The 26,602-nt window shown below is 46.9% G+C and overlaps 1 protein-coding gene across 23 annotated transcripts in view; it reads left to right on the plus strand.

Annotated features, from left to right (window-relative positions):
• The window catches only part of SCMH1 (Scm polycomb group protein homolog 1), a 90,183-nt gene that overhangs the window by 15,534 nt on the left and 48,047 nt on the right, over window positions 1-26,602 (plus strand). For 14 of the 23 annotated variants that reach the window (XR_007508456.1, XR_007508457.1, XM_049819766.1 and 11 more), the window contains 8 exons: window positions 766-951; window positions 1,593-1,699; window positions 5,034-5,118; window positions 7,851-7,919; window positions 13,817-13,887; window positions 14,657-14,891; window positions 17,946-18,034; window positions 18,996-19,239. Coding sequence is in view for 21 of the 23 variants with exons in the window: in XM_049819766.1 (XP_049675723.1) it covers window positions 5,094-5,118; window positions 7,851-7,919; window positions 13,817-13,887; window positions 14,657-14,891; window positions 17,946-18,034; window positions 18,996-19,239 (733 nt within the window). In the remaining 2 variants the exon portion in view is untranslated. The remainder of the gene's footprint in view (window positions 1-765; window positions 952-1,592; window positions 1,700-5,033; window positions 5,119-7,850; window positions 7,920-13,816; window positions 13,888-14,656; window positions 14,892-17,945; window positions 18,035-18,995; window positions 19,240-26,602) is intronic. The other 9 variants (XM_049819770.1, XM_049819762.1, XM_049819776.1 and 6 more) reach the window with 5 other exon arrangements.

Consider the following 26,602-nt stretch of genomic DNA (forward strand, 5'->3'; position numbering starts at 1 on the left):
TTCTTCCTCTTCTTTCTGAAAACATCTTGCCTGCTGGCATCTGCATTGTCCAAAGAGGTTTGAAGCTTGGCACACTGTCAACAAAACTTCAGTTACCCTTTCAATCAAACATGGTAGTGCTGTGAACTGACTTGGCCTCCATCCCAAGGTTCACCATAATCTTCCTCATATAATAGGAAGTCCAAACAACCCCAGGAAATAATTCAGATGCGAGTGGTGCCTTTAGTTGAATAAAGAAGTGCCTAGAAGAGACATTAAGAACCTCAGCTTTAACTCTTTTCATAATTATGCAGTCTGAAGGAGCGGAGGCTTTGTAGATAAAGAGATTACATGCATCTTATGAGGTCTGTATAGATGTGACAGTATCTTCCACCCACATTTTCACACTTTTTGTTTTACTGACATTGCCGTTGCAACGTTTAGTGGAAGAATATTGCAGAGAGGCTACCCTATAACCCTGAAGGTCCTTTCCAATCTGGCACAGGTAAATTGAATCATTCTCCCCTTAGGGATGATAAGGATGAACTTTTGGAAGAGCCTGTTGGTAAGAGCAGTGGGGGGGAGAACGTAATTAGATTAAGATGCATTTCGGTGATGTTCATGCTGAGGGTTGTGCAGTGTGGCCGCCGGAGAGAATGGCAGTCTGAGCTGGGGATGCCCTGGGATATTCTTCCCAGCCCTGGCTGCCTCTGTGCTGCCTTTATTTTTTGAACAAGAAAAAGGAAAATACATCTGAGGTGTAAATCTTGGTGTATACCAATGCAGGGAGTCACTGGTGTGCTAACAAAACTGCGTCTCAAGCTGGTGTCCTGCCTCTGGTCGCAACCCGGTGCCGGCAGCCTGGCAGCAAGGGAAGTGCTTGGCTTTTCTTTGGCAAAGTGCAGCAGCTAACATGGTAATGTGGTGAGCAGGATTTGGCTGGTCACCTCACCTTTCAGTCAGCTTTGAGGTGTGAGTACCAATGGCTTGTGCATTTCATACTTTGATACAGTTATAAATGCTGTTTTGCTTTTGAATGTCTTTGTCCTTTTTTAGTGCTACTTGTTTACTTGTCTTGATAACATCCTCCATGAGGAATTTGCATGTCTGTCAGTTTCCAATAAACAAAATTTCCTTCTCCCTGGTATATACTTGGGTCTTTTTAGTATTACAGGTTTGCCCTGCTGCACTGTGGAAGGGATAATTTGGAGTCCACAGTTCACTCCCTTCATGCTATTCATTATTTTATATGCCTCTCCTGTGGCATCTCTCCTTTTTATTACTAATCAGGTCTAGTCTTTTAAATCCTTCTTTGTGTGATAGTTTCATTTTACAAAAGCTGAACTAGTTTATACCAACTCAGTTGATGTGATCTTACTCATATCAAAGGTGTTTAACAGCTGCAGTCCTGTGTACTCATTGCAAGCTGAACTTAAATTGTGTCAAGTTCTGCGCTGCTTTGCTATGGCAAGTGGGAATGTTTGTTGCAGCTGTCTTTAAATTTAAATTTGGATGTTTAAAATGAATTAAATATGAACATGAATAATGCAACTGGTAACCTAGCCTTTCTGCAATTAAATGCAAACTTTTTCATTTTGTCTCTATGCTTTCAGGTTTTGATATGCCACAGTACTTGTACTGACTTTGCTGTCTTGTAGGAATGATGGGGAACTAGAGCCCATGACAGTTCAGTGGAGCCGTTGGCACTTTTGATATCTCGGTGAGTGGAAGTTGTTTGAAACTGTGGGAAAGGCACTTTATCTGCTAAAAAAGGGAGCAAATCAGTTGGCCTTTTTAGATTTTAAGGTAGCATCCTGCTGAAATGAATTTGCACATTGATCTGTCCTTTCAGGGTATAAATTCTGGAAACCAACACCATGTAATACTGTGGTCCATGCTTGCAAGATTATCTTGATATCCACAAGCATGAGAAATACAGCTTTTGAAAAAGAGGGGAGTTTTAACTCTGGTATGCAGCTTTGTACAAGTGTCAGGTTCTGGAGATGGAATGTTGCAGCATGTGCTGGGCTATGTAAATCTCCAATGCTTTATCTGATGCAAAAGTAAGATTGTCTCCTTTGTGTCACTGACCCAGCCAACAAGTTCTCATTAGGGGCCTGTTTGTGTCTAAGGTCATTCAGGAAGATCTACCTGTGTGGATAGCCCATTTTCCCCCCCTGGATATCAAACTGTAGCTTCTACTATTTATTACTTTAAGAGATTTTTTTTATTTAGTCTTCAATCCCTGAACAATGTAAAGACCACATACATCCATACTGTGTTTCTCCCTGTCCTGCAATGCCTGTTAGCTTGCTTGTTCTGCTGTTCCCTTTCTTCTCTCTAGACTGAAGTCTGTCTTCTTCACTGGGGTGTTTCAGGCTTGCTAAAGCTTATAGGGCAATTCTGCTTGCCTTCCAATCAGTTGTCAGTGAAATGAAATCATACAGTATTTCAGGTTGGAAGGAACTTTTGGAGGTTGTCTGGTCCAGCCCTGCACGCAGAACTGGGCTGGCTTTGAGGTCAGACTCAACTTCAAGGTTAGATCAGGCTGCTCAGAATGGTAGCTGGTGACGCTTGGAGTATCTCCAAGGATGGAGATTTTACAGCTTCTCTGCACAACAATAGAATGAAATTACAGCCAGTGAGAATTACCAATTCCCAAGCCCTATGTTAGTAAAGCCCACCTTATACCAGTTTCAGGAGGGCTGGGGTATGCAGTCTATGTCTCTGTGGCTAAAGAAGAATGGGCAAGGACCAGTCCCTGTCCCTGGGATGTGATGAGGCTGGTGGCTCTGGTGGCTGGCATCTGCGCTACGCAGGGCTAGCTGCCACCAGGGCAAGCAGGCTGAAGCCACGCATTGTGGTGTTTGGCTCTGGCTCTTCTCTGGGCATTATAAGGCCCTGAAATACACTAATCATTTTGCTTTTTTTTTTTCTCTCCATTTTTTGAGTTATGGTTTTGCAGGATGAAACCATGTGTTTCTGTCCTGTGGTATGAGAATGTACAGGGGAGTTGGATGGTGCAAAGCTGCAGTGGAGGACAGCGAAGGGTGGCAGGAGTCATGGGGCCATCTCATTTGGACAGTTTCTTGGAAGTAGGTTTTGGAGCATGCTGTCCCCAGGCTGGCACCCATGTGGCTCTCAGCAGAGTAGGAGTCCCCATGGAGCCTAAGTCTTCTCCTTTGGGGCAGAGTTGCCTTTATTTTTTTTCTTTTTCTTTTAATAGGAGCAACATTTACCATGTCTCATTCTCTTCCACCACATGAGATCGTGCTGGGAGCCCACTACAGTGTTGGCTGGGGGACACCAGCAGTCATCTGTGTGCTTTACAAGTAGTTACAGTTACTCCCATTGCCGTCTGCACAAGGACAGAGGGTGCAGGAGTTTCACCTCTCCTCCCGAGATGCAGCCTTCCACAAATTGTATCTGAGCATCTCATAAGTGGTCACAAATTTTTCCTCCAAATACTTACATAGGGAAGGGTTACACATCCCTGCCGGGTAAGGCTCAAAGTGCTCAGGCTGAAGCAGCTTTTCAAAAGCCGAGCGGCACAGGAGCACCCGTCCTGTGCCAAACGTGTGAGATTTATGATTAGTGTTCAGATACTTCAGAAAGTCCCACGTCTGGGGGAGCTGAGCAGACAGCGGAGGTGCAGAGCCAGGGATGGATGGTCAGTGCTTGTCTGGTGCCTTTATGTAACGCCTTTGACCCTGGGTTTTATGGCTGGAGGACTTTTCCTACCATGACTGCTAGCTTTTAATAAAAATTACTGAAGAAAATGATGAAAAGAAGCATTAAAAGTTGTAAATAATCTTTCACATGTAGATTACCTTCCGCTGTTGAAAGGAAAAGAAACTTTACTCCTTTCACAAGTATGTACAAACACGCTATTTATGAGAGAGGCAATAAGAAACTACTATATACCTTTTGATTTGGATTAAAAAACAACTAGGCTTTTTTTTTCCTTTAGTATTTTCCTTCTCAGAGTATTGCTCAATGTTGCAAGCACTGCATGTAAAGGCTGAAGTTTGTAGTGCTTTTATAAAAAAATTAAACTCTTTATTTCTCTTAGGTTTGGAAAAAGGCAGGTTTTCAAAATCAAAACTTCTTGCCAAGTTGGATCTGTAAATAACCCTTTAAGCAGAAACGCAGCATTGCATCCTGAGACAGCTTTCTCTTACATCCTCCTGCCTGACTGCCCCACTGTGAACAAAATGGAGTTATATTGACACAATTAATCTTTCATTAGTTAGTGTAGTGTCAAAACATGCTTTTACTAGCTTTCCTAAGGGCTTGTTTGCAGCTCAGCCATTCATTTAGATATTTTCTGTCAGGGCTTGGCAAGGCTCGGCATATGCAGTAGGCACTGCCCTGCGAGACCGGCAGTACAGGAGCACTGGTCTCTGTCTACATGTCCAGCACACATCTCCCAAGAGCTCTGATTTTTGGTAACATTTGCTTATAACAAGAAGGCAAATGCTTTTTCTTGTTGGGAACAGTCCAGCCAGTTTTGCTCCAAACAGGAAGAAAAAAATGCAGCGCGACTTGGACACTCGTTGCAGTACTAACAGCAAAAATATTTCCTGGGTCATTGTCCAATTTCTCATCCTTATTACCCAGAACTGCTGTGAGCAATTTGAATTGCAAGTGGCGAGCTGGGGATTGCGGTGCTGCTTTGCCAGAGTTAATGTTATGTTTCCATGTGTTTTCTTTCATAAATTTCAGCTCTATCTCCCTTTGTTAGTGAGCAAGAGCAGCCCCCCCTCCCATGCACACACTCGGGACTCGCTGTAGAGTTAGCATGGAGACTGGCATATGCTCCTCTCACTTATTTATGCCACTCCCCCTGCCATAAATTTGAAGTTGTCCTCATATTGGAGAAAGACTTGTAGTTTCCGGGGCATTGAAATGAATCGTCTGTGTTCAGTAGATGTTCTGTGCAACCCAGGGTGAAAGAGCATTTATTTTCTCCCCACAGTGTGATTACTTAATGTTGCAGATGACTGTGTGCTCCAGAATGGGGAATTTTCTCATGTTTGTTTCTTTTGTCCTAGACATCTTCAGTTGTCTAAAAGCAAGCCAGTTCCAGAATAAGGACAGCAGCAGGTGATATAATGCGGAAACCAGGCCCTCAAAAAGGTAAGCAGTGATGCCTGGCACAGCCAAAGGCCTGGTAGTGAGCTGGCACAGACCAAACGACTGAGCACATCGGGAGGCCAGCGATGGCATGGGAGCTTGGGGGACACGTGCTTGCAAGCTCGAAACGGAGCTGCTTGTTTCTCCGGCAGCATGCAAAGAACACTTCATCAATCCACCCCCGAGATGGGCGGAGGAAGAGTCCCTTGCCAGGTGCACCCCTGCAGCTTGTGGGGCACAGTGTCAGGCAGTGAGGGTGCTCTGCAGAGCCTGCAGCACGCACCATCTGCTAGTGCTCCCAGCGTGAGGCAAACTGCTTCTCTGCTGGCACAAGCCTCCCCCTTCTAATGAGGCGTGAAACCAAAGACCAGCCTACCTTGTGGAGATGAAATCTGTTACGGACGCTTACCTCTCACCACCCGAGTGTCTTGTCCTGTTACATGCAGTGGCAGCCGCAGAGCTCAGGGTGGCCGCGCGCATGCTACCTGTGTCCTGCTTGCCCCAACAAAAAGGGTCAAGTCAAGCAGGCTGCCTGTAGCTGGGCTGCTCAGACTTCGTGTGCTTAACAAAAATATTGATTTCCTTTAGTGTTGTGCCATGCATGTGTGTTTGACTGGAGTGATCTCATCACATGCGCTTCAGAGGATGGGGGAAGGGAGAAGCGTAGAGGATGGAGCATCCTCCGCAGTTCTTTGTTCACATCTGCTACACGCTCACAAGGTTTATTGCAGGAGATATCTATGCTCAATTTCTCTCCTTCCTTTATTTTTTTTAAACATCTCCTTTGCTTCTCTGGTGGTTCATCTTACAGAAGCATTATCCTCTTCCTAACACTGCTTGTCCTTTAATGAAGTGAAAATAAATGAAGGAAAGCAGGGAATGGGGAGAGCCTGCTGTGAGGCAGCTGGAGGGCTTGATAATAAAAGAGGCAGGTTGATTAGTCAGCAGTGTGGCCATGGACTGGGCTGGCTGAATTTAGCCTTGCACACAGCTTGTCCTCTCTGCCTTGTAGAGCAGGGTGCCTCCAGCCAGCGTAGCTGTGCGACCTGTGCTGTGAATACAGTGTCATAAGTTGCAGAAGCAACACCTGCATCGTACACACATGGGTTTCTGTCCTACTTACCTGTTTTTTTTAATAATGCATGGAACTTTTCCTTTTTCTTTATTTGCCTGCAGAAATTCTTTTTTCTTTCCCTCTCTGCTGCTTTTGCAGCATGCTTAATGAGGATTTTTGCATGTTAAAGGTTAACAGTAAAATGTAACTTCACCTCCAGAGTATGGCAAAGAGCTATTTTTCATGCACAGATGCTATTAGAGAGCTATCCTGCAACACTTGAGAGGAGCATTACCCATCCTGGGGGGCTTTCTTGCTTCCGACTTAAATACTTTGTGTCCTTTATTCTTGCTTTCTTAAGGAGCTGGCAGAATACTGTCCTTCATAGGAATACATTCATAAGAAAGGTGTCCTTCCATCCTTTTCATTCATTTGTGCCTCTCCAAGGAGGCTCTTTGTCTGGTCCATGCCTGGATGCTGTGGCCACGCTCAATATGTCCCTCGTGTTCATTTAAGGGATGAAACCTACATGCCCTCTTCCTGTCCATTGTATTGAAAAGAAAGTCAAGAAGAGAAGATTGCAAAAATAATGATCCAAAAGCAATTTCAGACATCTTAAGACCCAACAGGACACTCTAGCAGTAGTTCATGGCCTGCCTCTTTCAGCTGCTTCTCAGGAGATTTCAAAACTTTTCCTGTTTTCTTTTTTCTTCCTTTCACAAGGAACTGCTTGTCATGGGGGGAAGGTGCGTTTTGTAAAGCACTACCAAATTGTTGTTTATAATAGCCCTAAAAATGCTTTGTAAAATGAGCTGGACTGCAGCAGTGCTCCCAGGGTGCATCAGTCAGGCAGCAGCCGGTGGAGGAGCTCGCTCAGGGAAAGCTCTGCCATGGCGCGCTGATCTGGCATCCCTCCGTTGGGCTGGAGGCTGCTAGAAGCAGGGATGGGCTTCCCCTGCTTCTTGCTCTGTCATTTTTTCCAGAGCTGTCTTGGGAACTTTTATCTTTTTGTTGCTCTGAGGCCCAAAGCTGTCGTGAACAAAGATAACTCAGATGAGATGCTCTTCAGAGCTGGTGCTAGTTTGCTGTGCTCTCCTGTGAGCTGTGCAGGACAGGTGGTGGTAACCCAGTGTTGCATGTGGAAAGGGCAGTTGTGCAGACTTTCAGAGAAGTCCTCTCCCCATCACCAGAGAGGGTTGAGGCTGTTTGTGTGAGTAAGGCTAGCTGCAGTAACCTGGAGTTCATAAACAAGGAGCAATTCAGGCTCCAATTCTCAGCATAGGTGTTCCACATGAGCCCTTTTTAGTGGCTTTCACATTTATTCCTCTCAAGCCTTGCCACCTCTTCACATAGTTAAAATTATGAAGTTCTAGAAGTTTGCTGCTTTTTACATTATTGCTTGCCATTGTGGAAGAACACCAATTGGTGAGGACTAGGCAGAGACTAAGGTGCAAATGCAGATACCTCATGTCAGGTCTTCTCTTGAGCTGTGTGGAGGAAGGGAGCACACCCCACAGATTTAGGTAAATCATCCATGTTACCTGGGGTCATGACAGGGAGGACAGGGTTGTCACTCCTCTCCTCTGAAGTGCCTGTAAAGCAAGTGACATGAGCAGATAATGTTGAAGAGCGCATTAGCTGGTTTCTTTCACTGACACAAATGCTTTATTTCTTGTCTCAGCCATAGACTGGAAAGATGGTAAAAAGCACAAGTATGGCCGCCCGTCAGAGTGTCCCTCCCAGTACCAAGGTAAGAGAGCTCCCTCCTTTCTCCCGATGTGGGAAACTGTAGCATGCCAAATTAGTTTACACATAAAAACTGCTTTTGGACAGTCCTCGTGTATTTAATTCTGACCACAGTCAAAAATGGCTGAGAAGACACCAGGGTAAGCACACAGCTGAGCCGGCTCATTTTTAAATCAGACAGGATTGAGCAGATGTTTTTTACTGCCCAACCATGAGTGCCAAGGAGTGACTCTGCCCACATTTTCACATGTGTGCTGGGCATAAGGAGCCTCTTACTCCACCATGAGGTCCTCTCCCACGTTCACAGCAGTGGCTAGCCTAGTCATTGTTGCTGTAGCAGAGACGTGGTGTGACCTGCACTCCTTCTTCCCCAGCGGCAGGAATTTGGCCCTTACCCCAATAGAGGCGATGCTGGCTGGCTCAGTGGAGTGCTGGGTGAAGGCTGGCAGTAGCAGCACAGGAATTGGTCACTTCTTGCTCTCTTTGGAGATGAGATGTCCCATGCACAGGCAGGATGGGCTGTGGCCCTGTGCACAACGCCTGCAGGTTGAGTTCGTAAAACTGGTAGCTCCTGCTATCTCTCAGGGGCAACATGCTGGTGACTTCTGACTTTAGGAGGTTTATGTAAGGCTTGTATAATTTAGTAAAAGATTTTAGGACCTGTATTTTACTTACAGAGTATAAGAAGGTGATGTCTTTATGTCTTTATATTAAGAATGTGATGTCCATACTTCCCAGCAAGTACAGAGCAACAATAAACTAAACGATTGCCTGAGTTAAGCCATTTCTAACAGGAAATGTGTTTGCCTTTGTGAAAGGCTCTCCTGTCTTAGAGCCTCTGGGAGAGTTGAGGTGGCTGCTGTGCCTCAAGGGCTCGGTTATCCTGGGCCCTGATGTGAGACTCAGGCTGGTGGTTCTCGGGCATGTTGCACTGTGGGCCACCATCAGACCTCACTGTTCTCTCTCAGGCCATCTTGTTTATCCTTGTCTGCCCTTACACTGAACTAATACGCATCACAGTTTGGGAAGGACCTTCTCCAAGAGGAGGAAGTTTATTAGCACCTCCGATAAAGTCCTCGGTACTCTGTCACCCTGTGCTGAGCTCCACATGATATTATGGAGCACTGTCACAGCTCACATGGCCTGTGTATAGCCAGCCTTTGGGGTGTTGGGGGCTCCATTGCAGTTTCCCCTCTGCTCCATGCACTGCACTGTTTGCAGATGTCAGAGGACTGGCTGTTGTTCAATGGCAATGCAAAACTGAAATGGAGTTTTCCGTGAAATTCAGAGGTGTGCTTTCCCATCAGCACTCACGGTAACCCAGTACACCAACCTCTGCGCCTCACTCCATCACAGAGCTTGCTGGCCTAGGGAGGAAATACTGCAGATAGGCCGATGTGCATGTGTCTGCTTGACAAGCACATGGTGTAGCAGCGAGGTTCAGGGATTGTCTCCCTGCAAGAAACTCTGAGCAGCTCATCACTGCCTGAAGCTTGGGTACACAGTGAGGGGGGTGAAATTGCAGCAGCTTTCTGGCACGGAGCACCCTGTAATCCAGGCTGAAAGGATTTCTGCTCAAAGTTAATACTGAATTGGGACACAACTGAGAAGAAGCAAAGCAGACAGCATCCTGGTGTTTGAAACCTATTAGTTTTGGCTCACACATTCTCGAGTTTCTTCTGAGCAAGACAGTGAGTAAGTGGGATCATGTTATTGGTTGTAGCTGTTACCAGTGGAGAATGTGCAGCTGGTTTGATGGCTGAGCAAAGTGCCTGGAAATTATAACAGGTAGGAGATGCAGGAGCTCTGCCATCATGGTGGGAGAGCTGACCCCTTGAGAAGCTGCAGCCAGACGTAGTGGAACACCACCGTCGCCTTTGGATCTGCGAGCAGAGACAATACTCTGCTAATTTTCATACTGAGTTGGCTCAAACTGTGCTGCTTTCATGTGCTGCCTTGATGCTCGTTAGCAGACACACATATGGGCTGCAGACTTTAATGGGATGCCTTGATCTGCGTAGGGCACGTTCTCCTTCACAGATGTGACCTGAAACACACATGTATCGTTTCAGTTGGATTGATGACCCCTTGGGAGCCGAAATGCTAATGGAGCCCAAACCAGACTTCGGTTAAAGATATAAACAGAAGCTCCATCTTTGTTTAAATTCTGGGCAAAAGATCAATGTTAAATGCAACATGATGAAAATCCAAACACAAGAGTGCAGAGCTGCATTGTTCACAATTACTGTAGTTTGACCCCTTGGGTGTGTGGAGTGTTTTGTTTGTAGTAAATATTTTTGAAGGTTAAGACATCAGAGTCCAAATCTGACACTCTGTCTGCAAGTAATATCTCCCTTTGGCACAAGTGCACAGTAAGGAGCTTTCCAAAGGCAAGCAAAAGTGATAGACAGTCACCCTTAGTAGGCATTTTCACAGCTGAGTTACAGGGAGTCATATAGGTTTACAATCCTTGGCTTTTGTTTAGCTCACAGATGTAATTACAAAACTGTGGTGTTTCTCATTAAGTGTCATTCTCTCGTTTTTTCCTGTAAATATCTGATATATGTTATACAGAGGAACCCAGTCCATTCAAACAGTGATCCTTCAAGTCTGTGGGAATATGGTGTGCTTTGCAAGGTGGGGGAGAAAACATGAAAGGGAAGGCAGAGACCAGGCAAGAGACGGTGATTTTAGGGCTGGTAGGACATTTTGCGTATTGTACTGGAAGCCAGCAGCGGAGCAAGTTTTCTCCTTTGTTTTTCAGGGCGAGAGAGGATTTCAGTCCCTATAGTCAGCTCTGTCCTTGGACACTCCTGCTCCATTACTAGTAAAAGGGACTGGCTGAAGTGCTGTTTTTTCGTGAGGTGAAGTAATTCACTGACAAGTGGAGAAAAGTCACCAGGGTTTTTTGACCGACACTCAGAAAACATTCTCCAGTGTTACCTGCCCAGGCCAGATAAGAAACAATCATCTTGCTGACTAAAATGTCCTATCACTCTAAAGTAAGGCATCCAATTTATTAATATGAATAAGAATATTGAGAGAATATAAAATACGAGATGGTTGGTCTGTGCTAACAAGAAAGCCAAGCAAGATATTCTCAACATTTCCCTCTGGTCTTATAACCTCCATACACAGGGTGCCTGTAAAATGGCATCAGCCAGCAGCTTTGGTGTCCTGGCCAACAGCATGCCTGGCGTGGAGGGTCCAGAATAGATCCGTTTGGAGCTGACTGTTGGAATTGAGTAGGGATTAGTATGGCGAGCAGGATTTGGGTATGGTCCAGAGGAGTTAAGGTTGAGAGGGCCAAGTGTGATGTGTCCATCTTCAAGTATATGTGCTCTTTCTCAAGTACACAGCTTAGGGCTTGTTCTCTGCTCCCCGATTAAAAAAGCCTTAAGCGCCTGCTGCTTTTTTCTGTTTTATTGGCAGCTCTCCCTTTGTTGTAAAAAGAAAACCCCAACTTCTGTGTTATGCCATTTTCTTCTGATTCTTCCAGCAGTTCTTAGGTTGAAGCCGATCATATTTGGTTAAGTTTAAGTGTACTTTGAAATTCCTGCTTGAAAAACATTGTATTGTGAACTAATTAACTAATAATTCATTTAAAATTATTCCCTACATTCTCTACAAGGCTTCTTCTCACGCTAAGGCAATGGTGGCAGCCTCCAATTTCAATATGCAGTTTCTGTCCTGGTTTGAGAGTAATCCTGAAAAAGAAGCGCAGTCTTTAATTGTGCTTGTCATGCGATCTTTATGTAAAGAAATGGCCAACAGTGAACAGAGGAGGAAGGAAGGCTTAACTCTGCTGTATCTGCTCTGTCTTTTCTTAGAGTTTAGATAAGTCTTTCTGCTGCTCCTACTTTTCTTTGCAAAATAAGTCACCAGAACTGTGAGTCGTAAGTAGCTGCAGTTGTAGTGTTGTGTGTGTCTTTGTATGGTGGTTGGGTCCCAACAGGCTCTAGAATTAATCTCCAGTAAGTTCCATGTCCAAACTATTTTTAGAGGCACGCAGCTGCCTCAGAAATTTGCTGCTCCTGCTGGGATTGTGCAGCGTCAATCTCAACAGCAGTGTGAGCTGCTGCAGGGAGCAGAATGGCCTCACTTCGTGCAGAGTGAGTGAAAAGTGGAAGGATTAAAACCATGACTACTTTTAATAGCGAGGGATTGAAACCAGCTGAGGGGAGGGTAGGTTTCCTTTTTAAAATAAAATTGTCAAGTGCAGCGGATCCTTTTCAAGATACTTGCTCAGGCCCTGGGGCTGAGGCTTGCACTCCTTGTCCTGGTGCTGTTACCATGGGCATCCTCTGTGCTTCATGGACAAGGGCCTCTGAAGGGCCACCACAGTCGGAGATGAGCCCAGATCAGCAACCAGAGTAAGGGGTGGGATGCATAAGGCACTTCGATGCCAGGAGTGCCTGGGTTTGCTTTGCGTGGGTATTTATTACACATTATTCATACAAAGAGTTTCATTGACGTAACAGAGTGTAAAATCATATCTTCAATTAAAGCAAAAGAAATTTGTTTTTGTGAGAGCATCATTGCAGTAAATCACTGAATTTCTTCATTCGTCCTGGTGTGAGACCGTTGGCTGAAAAGAAAATATGTGCCAACGGATGGAAATGCATACTCTGAGGAATGTAGAGCTGCTGTCAGAGTCTGTAAACAGAATTATACTCAGCCAGTGTGGCAACAAAACTATTTTTTTCTGTTCTTTTCCACTGTATTTACCAGCATGCTAGTCGTCTGCATGGGAGGGCAAGAAAGCAGCATTTCTTTTATTTATTTGAAGCTAGTAGATTATTAAGCCCTTAAGGCTTCTCTGTGCACGTGAGGCAGAAATAAAGTAACGTGTGCTGACCTTAATGCCTGAATTTTTAGAGGTGTGGTGTGCACTGCAGTAGCTAAAATGGCTCTTAATGTAGCTTTTGTTTTGAAAATAGACTGATTAAAAACTTGACGTGAATAGGGGAAGCGGTAGCTGACTCTTTAATTGTGCTGCCACCAATGCTCTTGAAATGACTTGAAAACAGCGGTCTCCTGGGAGCCATTCAGATGAATACAAGCTAATGTCATGCTGGAAGGATCCTTTCCCAGCTGCTCAGCTTAAATGGCAAAAGTCATGATTTGCTTGGATCACAGGAGCTTTTAATTCCTAATTTAATAACAGGTTTCCTTGGATGGCATATTGCTTTTACCCTTCCTGCTGTACATGGCAAAGGTGCAGGCAAGGATAAAATGCACTTCACCCAGCAGCACTCAGTGGAAGGGGCTTTGGTGTTGGATGTGAGCCGTTGTGTTCAGTAAATTCCCATTTGGAGGATCCCTGCTTCCATCCTGCCTAAGCTATGGGCCCCGTGTCCGCTTTAGGAAATTAATTACTAACCTGTACGCTAGTTGCTGGGGATGGGCTGATACCTGCTTCAAGCTGCTGGCTCGTGGGGCAGGCTGTGTGCATGCTGGCCCATGCACAGCACAGTGCAGTTTCCTGTTGTTTTGGGCTGCTTTTAGCCCACAGTAACTGTTCTTAGTCCCCAGACTGAGCAATGTGTCTAACAAATGATTTTTAAGAGGCAGTTCTCTGGAAGACTCCATGAATTCCCATCTGTGCTAGGTATTTTATATTAAGTTGTAAGTTGTTATCTTCACTTTTTGCAGACCCTTCTTGGCAGTGCAGAGGCAGTAAGATGCCGTAGGCAACACTGTGCTTTGTTCTGCCTGTCAGCTGCAGTTGTAAATCTTCTGTGGTCACAAACATCAGAGGATCTTGATGAAAACATGTTGCCTGTGAGCACCTCCTCTGTGAGAAGTGGAGAACTGCCGGCGTTAGGAGTCCAGCCATCTCTTTCTCTGAGCTTTTTGCTCATCAGTTCCTTTTTGAATCCTTTTGTTTTCTCTTCTCAGGTCACTTCACCTGGGAGAAATACCTGAAAGAGACATGTGCCATCCCAGCTCCTGCCCATTGCTTCAAGCAGGTAAGAGGGTGAAAACAAGAAAGGTCGAGGGTGATAGTGCATTGGTGACCCAGGAGTTCTGTGCCTGGGATAGCCCCCTTCTTGTCAAGGAAAATGCTTAAGGATATTGGAGACTTAGAATCCAAGTGTGCTGAAGCAAAAATAAAAAAGATACATTTAGGCGCTCCAAATGTTAGAGTAGCACAGAAGATTTTACTGTCAGCTGTGCATGGATAGGAACACAACAATGTTTTTACTCTGCCAAGCACTGGCCCTTGGAGAAAATGTTCTGCTGTGACCCAGCTTTTGGTGGATCCTGCTCAGCATGGAGATTTTCTGCAGAATTCACCTGATCTTTGTGAATGGAATAGCAGCCCACTGGGCATCAGATATTTGAGCACAGATGTGGTCATGTTGAGTACAGGGGATACAGGAGTGAATCAGCATGGTACATCTGGGTCCAGATGGAGGGGCAGCAGCAGAAAGGAGTATCTGTTTGGGTCTTAGGTTGGCTGGGTGATTCTCCTGGGAAGAGGCCTAAGAGGAAAATGTAGGTCTAGTTGTCTAGATGATGCAGTACCAAAAGGTGATTGTCTGGGTTACAGATCTGCCAGGGCTTGACAAACTTTCTTTGTGCTCTGTGGTGTCTGCTCCCATGCCATGCCTGGAGGATGCTGTCAGTCTTCGGTAGAATCAGTTTTGATGCTCTTACGGCTTAAGCTTTATGACTGAGGTGGTACGTATATTGGAAATCCTAGCTCTAACTGCGTCCCTGTTTTTCTCTTTGCAGTCATACACTCCACCTGCAAATGAATTCAAGATCAGTATGAAACTAGAAGCCCAGGACCCCAGGAACACCACCTCCACTTGCATTGCCACAGTGGTGGGTCTGACAGGTGCACGCCTCCGCCTGCGCCTTGATGGCAGCGATAACAAGAATGACTTCTGGCGGCTGGTGGACTCAGCTGAAATCCAGCCTATAGGAAACTGTGAGAAGAATGGAGGGATGCTGCAGCCTCCACTGGGTGAGCTGAAGCTCAACTGTCCAGCAAGCACCTACATTATCTGTGGGGAAAACCCTAGGGTTTTTTATATTTCTGTTCTTGGGACAGAGACCCATGGACTGCCCCTGTCTACCACTGTGTTGTAGACCAGCCCTTTTAGCTTGGACTGTTAAACAGATGTATCCCACACCAGGTCTGTATTTCCACATGGACACCGTGGCATGGATAGGAAGATGCTTTAGAGTGTATATGAAAGAGCTCTTTGCACCTAAGTGAGCTGCTTGCACTCTTTGCAGCTCAAGCTCAGAATTAGCACATGCTGACCATGCTCTTAAGCCTTCTGAAATTCTCCCTGTGTACCTCAAAGGGAAAACACATTTTCCATGCATTCGTGTGAAAGGATGCCAGAGCCACTCCATTTCCCAGAGGACACACAAGCACCCCAAAGTCCTGGTGACCAGGGTGTGGGTGATAGTGTTGAAGGCAGAACAACTGTGATGGCCTTTGCTGGGTGATTTCCTGTATAAGGACAGAATGAATCCAGGTTCTTTTTTGCTGGGAGACACCACACGGTCACACAGGCAGTGCTGGCACATAGCTCTAGCAATGGCTCAATCTCTGGCCATTGCCCATTGCTTTAGGATTCTGATCCTGCTTGCAAGCACTGTCATCTCAAAGGTGTGCTTGACATGAAATGGCTGCCATCCATCAGTGCTTTCCCCTGCACTCCCCCTTCAAGCTGAGCACAGTACTGGTGTCTGGGCAGAGGTGCTTTGCTGGGCATCTGTAAAACTTGATGTAGAGAATAACCAAGAGGGCAATTAGGGCTGAGGCATCTGCTGTATCACTGCTAATCCTGACACTGTGATTTCAAAAGCATTTAAATTTTCATTCATGCTGTCTACGTGTATTTGTGTCCAAGTGTCTTTGGGGCAATAGCAGATTCACTGGAGACCATCTGATGGGGAAACATAATGTCTGAAAAGGTTCCCAGTGATTTAAGTACTGTCTCACGTGAGGGGACATTTGCGATATTTCATCTGTTTGTTTATTTAATTTTGCTTGGCTACACCTTTATAAATAACCTGGACAGTCGAACACTTCTTCCAGTCTTGTCTTCAGTTAAACACACTTTGTTTTGGTTTGGTTTGGGTTTTTTTGTCACTGGCCAAATGATGAGCTGATTTGCTGGTTCTTTCCTGATTAAGCAGCAAGATTAATCTGCTTTTGCATTCTGCTGCCCATTATTTTTGAAGTGTCTTCATAAATCTGTCTGTCAATTAGCAAATCCCCAAATAATATCAAGCCTATCTATAGTGATGCAAGAAACCTTCAATAGCATACCTTGAGTTAGGAATATTTTTATTTGTGTTTTCTCCTGGAGCACCATTTGTGAGCTTTGGGGGAAGTACAGTCTAAATTGCAATGGGACAGTTGGGACTGATCATTCTGAAGAAGGAAGAAACATCAGCAGGTGCATGTTTTGGCACATCACACCACACGAAGAAGCTGTGTATATGCAAGTCTAATTACACTCTTTCCCTTCCTAATTGCTACAGACAAAACCTGCTGCAGCTATTAACATAAAGCTGCCATTTTGTATATTACTTTCATGCATGTCGCTGTCCATTTGCAGACATCTCTTTGAAACCTTGGTCCTAGGGTGCAGCTCACAGCTCTGGTGTGGCCTGCACAGCAGGCATGGGTACCTGTCCTAGCTGGCAGTGATGGGTTCCTCCTGTGCCTTGTCTGGGTTTTGCCAGCAGATGGCAATAAGTGTAATTGAGTTGAGAGCAAAAATCATTTCCGACTGTGCCAAAGGAGAGGGTTCATACGCTGGAAGAAGCCCGTGTGCCCAGCTCTGATCTATATTGCCTGCTTAACCGTGGGCCAGACAGGAGTGGTTCTGTTGCACCCAGCATAAAGACAGGTACAAATAGCTAGTTTTGCAGTTGTCGTTTCTGCCTGCCAGAAGACCCAGCAAGGATTTTCTGTGTTCCTTGTAGTATTTTCCATGTGTACACATCCACTGCTGCTCCCCTTCTTTATGTAGATAATTCATGTAAAATATTATCTTTGCCCCTCAGGAAGCTTAGCTCTCCCATCCCTTGAGATTTGTGGCTAGCTTGTTTGGTTTCCGAGCTGCTCTGTCAGAGTTGTAGGGCTGGCAGGGTGGCCTGTAATGAGCTGGCTGTGTTCTGGTATTTCAACCCTGGCAAAACTTTGCCATGTTAATCATCATGCACTGTTGTGGTTTAACCCCAGCCAGCAAATTAACTCTATCCCAGCTGAAACCAGGACAATGGGATGCTTTCCATCTAGGTGCAGTCCCAGGATTACCGTCAAAACACAGTAAATACAGAAAGTGCAATGCCTTGTTCAGCTGAGCAGCAGAAATTGCCTGTACAGGAAGATGCACATTCAGCAAAGATGGTGTTTTGTGGTATCTGGAGACTTTTGTCAGTTGTGCAGTCATACTCAGTGCCATAGACTCACAGCATGTGAATTTGCTTTTTTCTTCCCGTAAGCCCCTTCCTGTTATTTCTCTACTTTTTTTCACAGAAGGTGTTGAGCCAAAAACTGCTGTCCTTTCCTGTAATGGTTAAATCTGTTTCCCAGCCAACTCACAGCCGCTTTATTTCTTCAGGTTAGCTTGCCTGCAGCTCACTCTAAAAGGTGGAGGAGGCCACCCAGAAACTGAGATTCCCTATGAGGAAGAAATTTTATAGCCTGAGTGTGCACTTGCTGATTCACGTCTCTCCTGTAGTAGGATAGTGCCGCCAGCACTAGTGCTGCTCAAAATGCTCTGACTGTATGGTCAATGTACAGACTTTTCTTACGATAAGCAAATATTGCAGTCAAAAATCCATTTCCAGATGTTTCTTTTCAACAACATAATGTTTTGTGTTCAGAGTACCTGGAAAAGGTCAAACCTGACTGTCCAGCCTGAGGAGGATGGTGGTGTGGGATCACAGTATGTGCCCGCTGCAAAGTTCCCATCAGAGCAGGCATGTGCTGCCAGATCCAGTGGTCCCCACAGCCTTAAAGACTCCATCTCTGCTTCCTTCTCTGCAGGCTTTCGGCTGAATGCCTCCTCTTGGCCCATGTTCCTTCTGAAGACTCTGAATGGAGCAGAGATGGCTCCTGTCCGGATTTTTCACAAGGTATTTTACCATACTGTTTGTGAAGACATCCTTCTGGCATGTCCCCTTTACTGCAAAGCACCAAAATCACAGCTGGCATCTCACATGAGATCTGCTGATCCCAGAGGAGATGAACATTGCCCAGCTTTGCCAGAGTGCTGCTTCTCTAGTAGAGACCCGGACCCTCTGTGGCTGTGTTGTAGCAGTGTCAGGATGCAGATAGAGGTCTGCTAAGAAAGTGTCCTGGGCTTCAACACTTGGGCTTGAGAGATGTGCTTGTTTTTTCACTTGGGCTGCAGGTGCTACTCAAAGTCAGGAATCCAATATGTGAAAGCACCTCTCTGAAACTTTTTAGTATACCAGAGCTTGTAAGGAGTGCAAATATTGCTGTGAGGCAACACTATTCTCGCACCCCTAGTGAAGTCAGAGAGAGACAGAAGCCAGTCCAGAGCCGTGTGCTGTGGTATGGGATGGTTGGTGTGGCTTTAGTGTATCTCAAGTATAAAACACTAGGAAGAGCAAGCCCCAGATAAGGAAGGATGGTGGATCTCTCACATGTCTAGCAAAGCCAAAAGTGGGGGAAGAATGAGAGAGCGAGACTGTCATATCTCAGGTTTTCCTGCTCTGAGATAACAAAGTGAGAGTATCCTATAGAGGCTCTTTTCTTTGGACCTCTATTTTCTGCCTGTGTTCTGTGACAGTTGTCACAGGGTGCAGTGTTAACACAGGACTGTCTGGATTTGGTCCAGCAGCCAGGTGATGGCAGAGCAGTCAGTAGTGGACTTTGTTGCCTCTTGACCTAAAGGGCATGTGGTTGCATAGATAGGCCAGCATGTGAACACCTAATTGGGGTTCAAGTCCAGCTCACTAGCTCCCTTCTTCACCTGCTTGTGGAGGTGATTTTGCTGATGGAGGGGACAGCCCTGGTCTGGGGAGGCACTGGCATATCCTCTTTGAACACATTTTCAACTTCTCCTTGTAGGAACCACCATCTCCATCCCAAAACTTCTTCAAGACAGGTATGAAGCTGGAGGCAGTGGACAGGAAGAACCCTCACTTCATCTGCCCGGCCACCATTGGGGAGGTGAGAGGTTCTGAGGTCCTCATAACATTTGATGGCTGGAGAGGTGCCTTCGATTACTGGTGCCGATATGATTCCCGGGACATCTTTCCCGTAGGCTGGTGCTCGCTGACTGGAGATAATCTGCAGCCCCCTGGGACAAAAGGTAAGGCCCACGTTGTTGCTTAGCTGTCTTCCTCCTCCACTCAGCTCTCAAAGAGCAGAAAAACAGGCAGAGGCTAGTAGCAAGGACATCTGGGTGCCCTGTCTGGCTTGCTTATGTTGCTTCATGCGTGGTAAAGGTACAGATGATCATACCTATTAGCAGTGTAACAGCCTGGCGTCAAGGTGCTAAGGAACAGCCATCCATAAAGATGGGCAGGATGATGGCTCTCCGGAGGGATAGTGGTGCTGTACAACATTGCTGAGGTCTGCTCCTCTTCAGGAATTTCCTTGGAGTCTTTCCTGCGTCTTTGGAACACATATTCCTAGGGACTTTTTCACAGAGGGACTGGGCTATTTGTGGATATAAGGGAATAATGAGAACTAAGTTGCAGGACTGCGCCTGCCTGTACTTCTGACAGTTATCTTGCTCTGCCTTATGCTGTGATCTCTACTGTGAACATGGAAAAAGCAGGTCTGAATGAGGTTGTACTTGCCTTGTTCCTAGAACCGTGATTGTTGGTTAGGAATGGTATTGGGGAACTTGCTGCCTTGCAAAGGTCCGAGCATTGGCTGTTGAGATTTTCAGATGTGTCTCTAGCTTGCTAGCATTTCAGTTGTGTTTAGAACCAGGGGAACTGTCACTGTCCCCATGCACATGCCTCTGGCATTTGCTGGCTGGCAAGTCTGATGCATGCCTGTCAATGAAATGAGAAGCAGGAAAGCAACCTCTCTACTGGATTACTTAAGAAAGGCATTTTTGCAATAAGACTGTTCCTCTTGAACATCCAGGGTCAGCTTGTGCTAACTCGTCAGGCTGTGCTTTCCTGCTGTCCCTTGATGTGAGCCAGTTCTGTCCTCTGTGCTGCAAGTCTGTTGTCGGGGTGGATTGCCTTAGGTCGTCTCGCATGGCCTGTGTGCAAGCCAAGCTGCGGGCTCCCCTTGGATAGAGATGATTTCTGTCATGGTTGGGAACTGAAAGGCACTCTCGCTGTTTATCTTGGATTTATGCATTTGGCCTTGATGTTCCCAGCCTCTCCCTTGCTTCCTGCTGTTTGTTTGTGTCCTGCCTGCTGCCGCCCTGCAGGCTCTGCAGAGCTGCTGGGGACCTCTCAGCCAGTGGCTGACCTCTCCAGTGGTACCCTAGAGTCAGCGGCTCTCGCCCAGCATCTCCAGGGTGCTTCTCAGGTACTGCATGAGTGGCACATGTTTGTGTTGGGTGGGAGATTTCCTGGCAGTAAACTGGGGGTGGAAGGTTTCAGGAGAAAGGTGGAAGCTGCCTTCCCAGGAGAAGTGGGAACCTCCCTCTGACACACAGCATGCAGCACAGGCAGCTCTGTTCCTCTCCAGCCTCCCTGTGCTAGGGGCTGAAGCTGGGAGCAAGCAGAGAATCCAGAAATAACACCCCATCATGGGGGCAACACCATGGTAACTTGGAGCCATCTTGAGAAGCATTTGCTTCCCCCTTTGGCAGGCAGAAGTGACAGGCTCTCCCTCTCGCATTGGCTCCATCGGCAGCAACTCTGCAGTTCCCACTTATGTACAAAAATAGTGAACCCTGAAAGTCACATCTCCCCACTCCCAGGCAGAGGCAGCCCTTGCTCTCGGGCAGATTTCTGCTCTCTTTGCTGCGTTTGTCAAGTACTGGGGCAAGAGCAGGGATTGGCAGAGGTTGCATGAGCCATGTAAAAATGCCGTGAGTCGGGATCAGCCTTGTCTTTGTGGTATTTTACTTTCCTCTCTGTGGCTACCCCCTCCCTTTCCTGCCCCAGTCTTTCCAGTTTCCACTTAGTGGGATTAAACCAAAAGAAAGGAGCACTGGGAACTTTCCTCATCTGTAATTAAATTCCTCCCTTGTTCCTTTACTCCTCAGCCCTGCTTTGGAGGAGGATTGAGCACAGTCCTCCCAGGACCTGAGAGTGCTGCCTTTGGCAGGGTTGGAGGATGCTTCACCACGGAGGGATCCCCCTTTCCTTCAGCTCTGACAAAGCTTCCCTGTGTGCCAGCCTGGAGCCTGCAGGACCACATGGTGGAGTTGGGCAGGTTCCCTTTCCTGGTGGGAATTCCCCTTAAATCAGGGAGACCCAGGGAGACATGAAGGAGGTCAGTGCTAACCATGGTTATACCAGGCTCTGCTCACATACCAGACTGACCGCCTTGCCCTGAACTGATGGGTACCAGCAGGGAGAGCTGAGAAGTCCTGTGAAGAGTTAACTCTGTCGAGACTGATGGCTTCCTGGGGCTAAGCGAAAAGAGGCCTTGCAAAATGAGTTCACGTTCAAGGGAAGCAGAACTTCAAAGAGGCCAGGCATGTTTGTTTAATGCTGGAAACTTAATTCAGCTCTAATCTGTCCCTTCTGCTCGTTGCCAGCAGAGGTGGAGGAGTGCAGAGCTTCTCCCAGGCACATCCCCTCTCCAGCTCCGTGGCCTCCCACTCCAACCAGTGGTTGCTTAGCTGGGGCGGCTGGGCAGGGTGCTGGTGCAGCTTGGGCCAGGCCAGCCACACTGAGGGGAGCTTTCAGAAGGGCACATGTGTGTGAAGGGAGGAAAGGGAGGTCAAACAGCGAGGAGGAACAGCTCTCTGCACACCAGGTTGGTAATTACATCGCTCTCAGGATGTGCTGTCTGTGCGGTGGCCTGCTGGGAGAGCTCCGCTGCGGCCGGTCGCCAGATGGCTACAGGCTCCCGGGTGTCTCCTGGAGCTCCTCTCTTGATGCAGCACAGCTTGGAGCTGGGGGGGTTCAAGTAAACACACACCACAGGGGAAATGTAGCTCCAGGGATGCCTGATCAGTCCTGATCCTCTCTGCCCCATGTAAGCCTGCGGGCTGGTGTTGGAGGTCAGCTCTGCTGGGCTTACAGAGCAAGGTGAAATGCCTGTGCATCCTGAGCTCATCCTGTGCATTCTCAGCTTCTTCACACCAGCTTGGCAGCAGTCGGGGAAGGCAGGTCCCCATGACCATCCCAAAGGGAGGGGGGTTTCTGTGGGTGTGCAGCAGGCTTCCTCCAGCTTCCCACCCATGCCAGCGGGGCACTCCCAGGGTTGTCTCTTGGCCAGGAATCCCCACTCCACTCTTCACATGTAGTGTACAGCATCTTATATGTCTTCTCATGCCTCTTACACACATGCTTTTTTACCCTTAAATGCATATCCTGGGCTTTTAGGAATATAAGGTGAGGTGGACTTCCTATTAAACTAAGCGCTGGATTGCAGCTTTGAGCTCTGCTCAAAGGGCAGACTGTGTTAATGATAGTTTCTGCAGTTACCTTGTACACGAGGTGCTTGTGACTTGTGGGTTCACTTCAGAGTTTTAGAAATAAGCTTTTTTTGACTGTTTCCAAACGAGCTGTTTGCACATCCGTTCAGAGTCAAGCAGTCATCCTAGAGAAATATTGATTGAGAAATATTTATCTGTCACAGAGCATATACATAAAACAGCTGAATTAAGGTTGCCTGGGGCATTGAACCCAAACATACTGCAAAGGTTTTGAACTTTCCTGTTGCATGATGGGGTCAGAGTTTCAGAATTAGGGCAAACAGAGGAGAATGGTGTTTTCCCCATATTTAGATATTGCAGCACATAAAAGCGAGGCCAAAATATACTGCATGCACGTTACTAACAGCGTTGATTTTTTCAACAGAAGACCCTGAAGGTGTGTTGGGTAGGGAAGGAATTATCCCCATCTGCTAGGCATGCATGCTTTTCTGTATGAGTTATACAGTGACTCAGCTGACATTGAAGTAGATACAGTGCAGGAGGTAGCTGATATTTCTCAAGCTGAGAGCTTCAAGGTCTAGATTAAGTTGTGATGCATACGAGGAATGTACAAGTCTGTGCACTGTGGCAATGTTAGGTAGAAGTGTAAATTGGAAGGAAAGCAGAGATTGAAGGGTAAAATACGTGTTGTGGGTTAGCCCTGGTAGACAGCTGAGCCCCCCTCTGCCATTTGCTCACCCCTGCAGTGGGATGGGGCAGAGAATCAGAAGGGTAAAGGTGTGAAAACTCGTGGGTTGAGATACAGACAGCTTAATAAGGAAAGCAAAAGCTGTACATGCAAGGCAAAGCCAGGCGTTCATTCACTGCTTCCCATCGACAGGCAGGTGTTCAGCCATCTCCAGGAAAGCAGGGCTTCATCACGTGTAATGGTGACTTGGGAAGACAAATGCCGTTGCTCCGATCATCTCCCCCTTCCTCCTTCTTTCCCCCAGCTTCTCTTGATGAGCACAGCATCATATGGTATGGAATATCCTTTTGATCAGTTGGGGTCAGTTGTCACGGCTGTGCCCCCTCCCAGCATGTTGTGCACCCCCAGCCTGCTCGCTGTGAGAAACAGAGAAGACCGTGATACTCCGCAAGCCCAGCTCAGCAATAGCTAAAACATGGGTGTGTTACCAATGCTGTTTTGGCCACAAATCTGAAACACAGCACCATACGAGCTATTACTAAAGAAAGTTAACTCTAGCACAGCCAAAACCAGTACAGTACTTTTGAAAAACTTTGCATGCATTTTACTTTTTCTAAACTTCCTGCTCTTTGGGGAGTCTGGGAGCAACTCAAGCTTTCATGGCTCTTAAATGGGACAGAAACAATCCTGCTCTCAGGTCACTGACATAAGTGGAGCACAGATTCGGAAAGCTGCTTTGGAGAGTCCCTCTCCATTGTAAGCAGTACAGAAAATCAATATTTAGGATCAACCTAAAGAATGAGGATTGTTGCTTAGTTACTTTAAATCATGTCTGGGGAGAAAGAGCAACAGATGCACACACAAATGGAGGTGCTGCTGCTAAGGTTCTGGGCAAAACGGATTGAAGAGGGAAATATGACACTGGGATAAAAATCACTGAGAAGAAAAGAGGAAGTAAGAAGCTGGTTAATGATTGTAGTTTCCAGGGCCACCTGCCCTGAAACCTCAGCAGGGAGGGGGGCTGAGGGAAATCCCCCATCAGCCAAGGCATGGTCTTGTAGAGAGATGCGTCTGCTTCTGTTATCCATGGGAAATTTGGGTTTTCACAATTGATCACAGGCTAGAGTAAAGTTCAGTCCTTTGTAGTCAGGGAAGCACATTGGAAGAGGTTCCATGAGCAGTTATTTTCCTTTCTGAAGTGGTTTGTAGGGTGGAGAGCTGTGAGCCCCTGGGGGAAGAAAAACCAAACCGGGGTCTTCTTAGGTACCTCTGCAAGGCAACTTCCAGCTCTGAGCCCTTCACCCAAGGAGGTGATGCACTCAGGAGTCCATCTACACCAGCAATAGGACACCAGTTGGGAAAAAGAGACTGAGCAGACAGGATCAGGGCTTTCTGCCTATATGTGCTGATTGTGGGTGCAGGAATCTGAGATTTTCTGCAAGATCTGGGTCTTTACACAAGAAAGCTTGTAGAACTTATTTAAACATTAGCTTTAAATTTCAAAGAAACACATGCATTTTTCTTGTGTTTATGCTACTTTAGCAGTGATTTGCCTCAAAAATTGTGAGACTTTTACAGGAGCCCTTCGTACAGCTGAGCGCTGGTGGCTCCGTGCATGATCCCAACAGTACTGCTGCTGGAAGATGCTGTGGTAGGGACAGTCTTTTCTGGCCTCTTGAAAAGCAGCTCATTTTCCAGGTCCTGAGAAATCCAGATTTAGTCCATACCTGCACAAGGACCTTCCCCACACACACATGCATACACACACCTCTTCCACTGTAATAGCATCCCTTAAGTCTTCTCCACCATGTTTCGTACATCACTGCTGGAGGGCAGGGAAATACTGTAACCTTAAAAACAAGGATGCAGGGACACATGCAGCCTGCACCAACCTGCCCACAGTCACAAGTATAGCCATTAAAGTCTGTAACTCAGAAGGTCCCTGCACCATTCTTCCATTTGGGCTGTGCCTCTGGCTGATGCCAAGTTCCTTTGGAGTTCCCTGGTGGGTTTGTTAACACCCTTTTCCACCCTTCTGGATGCTCCGTAACAGAGAGAGGGGTGACACCGTGCTGGGTGTGGGAGAGGGGCAGCAGTGAAAGCGTTAAGGCTGGGCGGGCAGAGCTGGAAGCAGCTCCAGTGCTGGAATTTGGAGGAGTGGAGTTGCTGCCTTGGCAGGAGCCTAGCTGGCGGAGGGGCCCCACACTCAGCTGGGTCGGGGAGAGCTAATGCAGAGCATGTCCTTCTGGCTGCTGTGCCAAGGCTGATGGGGAGCTGCAGTGAGGGCAGTGGAGACCCTGGTGCTCGGCACAGTTAAACAGCAGGCACTTGCCTTGACTGCCTTCTCCTGGGTCTGCTGCGAGCTGTCAGCACACTGCTCCCTCTCTCTGGGCTTGGCTGCCTTGAAAGCATTTCCCTCTGCTTGCAAAGCAAGCAAAAGTTAATAGTTTTAGATAGTTACCATGGGGATATGTTGAAGTGGAGCTCACATCCACTCCAGGCTCGCCATCTGTTGCATGCGTTACACAGCCCGGCAAAGAGACCGGAGTGTGCCGGCAGGGCCTGGGCTGCCCTTGTGTGGGTGCTGTGCCAGGAGCGATAACTCCAGGAGGTAACAGAGAGGCAGAAAATGCTGACCCTGGGTAGAAAGTTCATGAAGTTCTTCATCTCTCGCCACCATTGCTGCCATGTGATTTATTGGTTAACTGCTTGGTGTCTTCAAATGGAGAGGATGATCAGATGCTAGATTTTCTGCCCATGGGCAAAGGTAATGTGTATTGTGTGGCTTTTCTTTATTTTTGATGTTGCTTGGTTTCTCTTCTCCTTCGGGGCGAGAACACAGCGGTGGGTGGAGGAGCCTCATCAGGGGTAGCTGGCAGGGTAACACTCAGGTGAGCTTCTGTGCTTTCCTGCTTGGAGGAAATGGAAAAATATGAACTACTGTCACTTCAGGACTGAGCTGGGATTTGGAGCTCATACATCAAGCTGGGTGACACTTGTTTGTGTTGGGGTGGCTGGATTTGGGACCACGCAGGCAGAGCTTATGTACTGACAGAAGGTTACGCAAAGTTGTTCATAATTTTCTCTTTTATGCGCCAGTCTAATGCATGTGCAGTCATAGTACCTGGGTGTTGCTGCCTTCGTGACTGCTATTGGAAGATCCCACGAAAAAACTCTTGAGCTGTTCAGAGCACAGAGCCAAGGCACTTAGCAGTAATCCTGGCTTGGCTCAAATGTGTGTCCTGGAATACACTATGGCTTTGAAGGTCTGGGGGCTTGGACAAGAGCAGCCCAGCGCTGCAGGAGGGTGTGCTGCTCCCCCAACCCTCTTTGGATGCTGATGGTGCCCGCAGCTCAACAAACAGCAAATCTGTGGCTCAGCGGGAATGGTGGATCTGGCGTTTCAGAGACTTGATATTACTGTGTGATGTCTTGGGGCTGGCAAGAGCCTCTGAGAAGAGG

Source organism: Accipiter gentilis, chromosome 17 (assembly GCF_929443795.1).
Source record: "Accipiter gentilis chromosome 17, bAccGen1.1, whole genome shotgun sequence".
NCBI classification, from domain to species: domain Eukaryota; kingdom Metazoa; phylum Chordata; class Aves; order Accipitriformes; family Accipitridae; genus Astur; species Astur gentilis.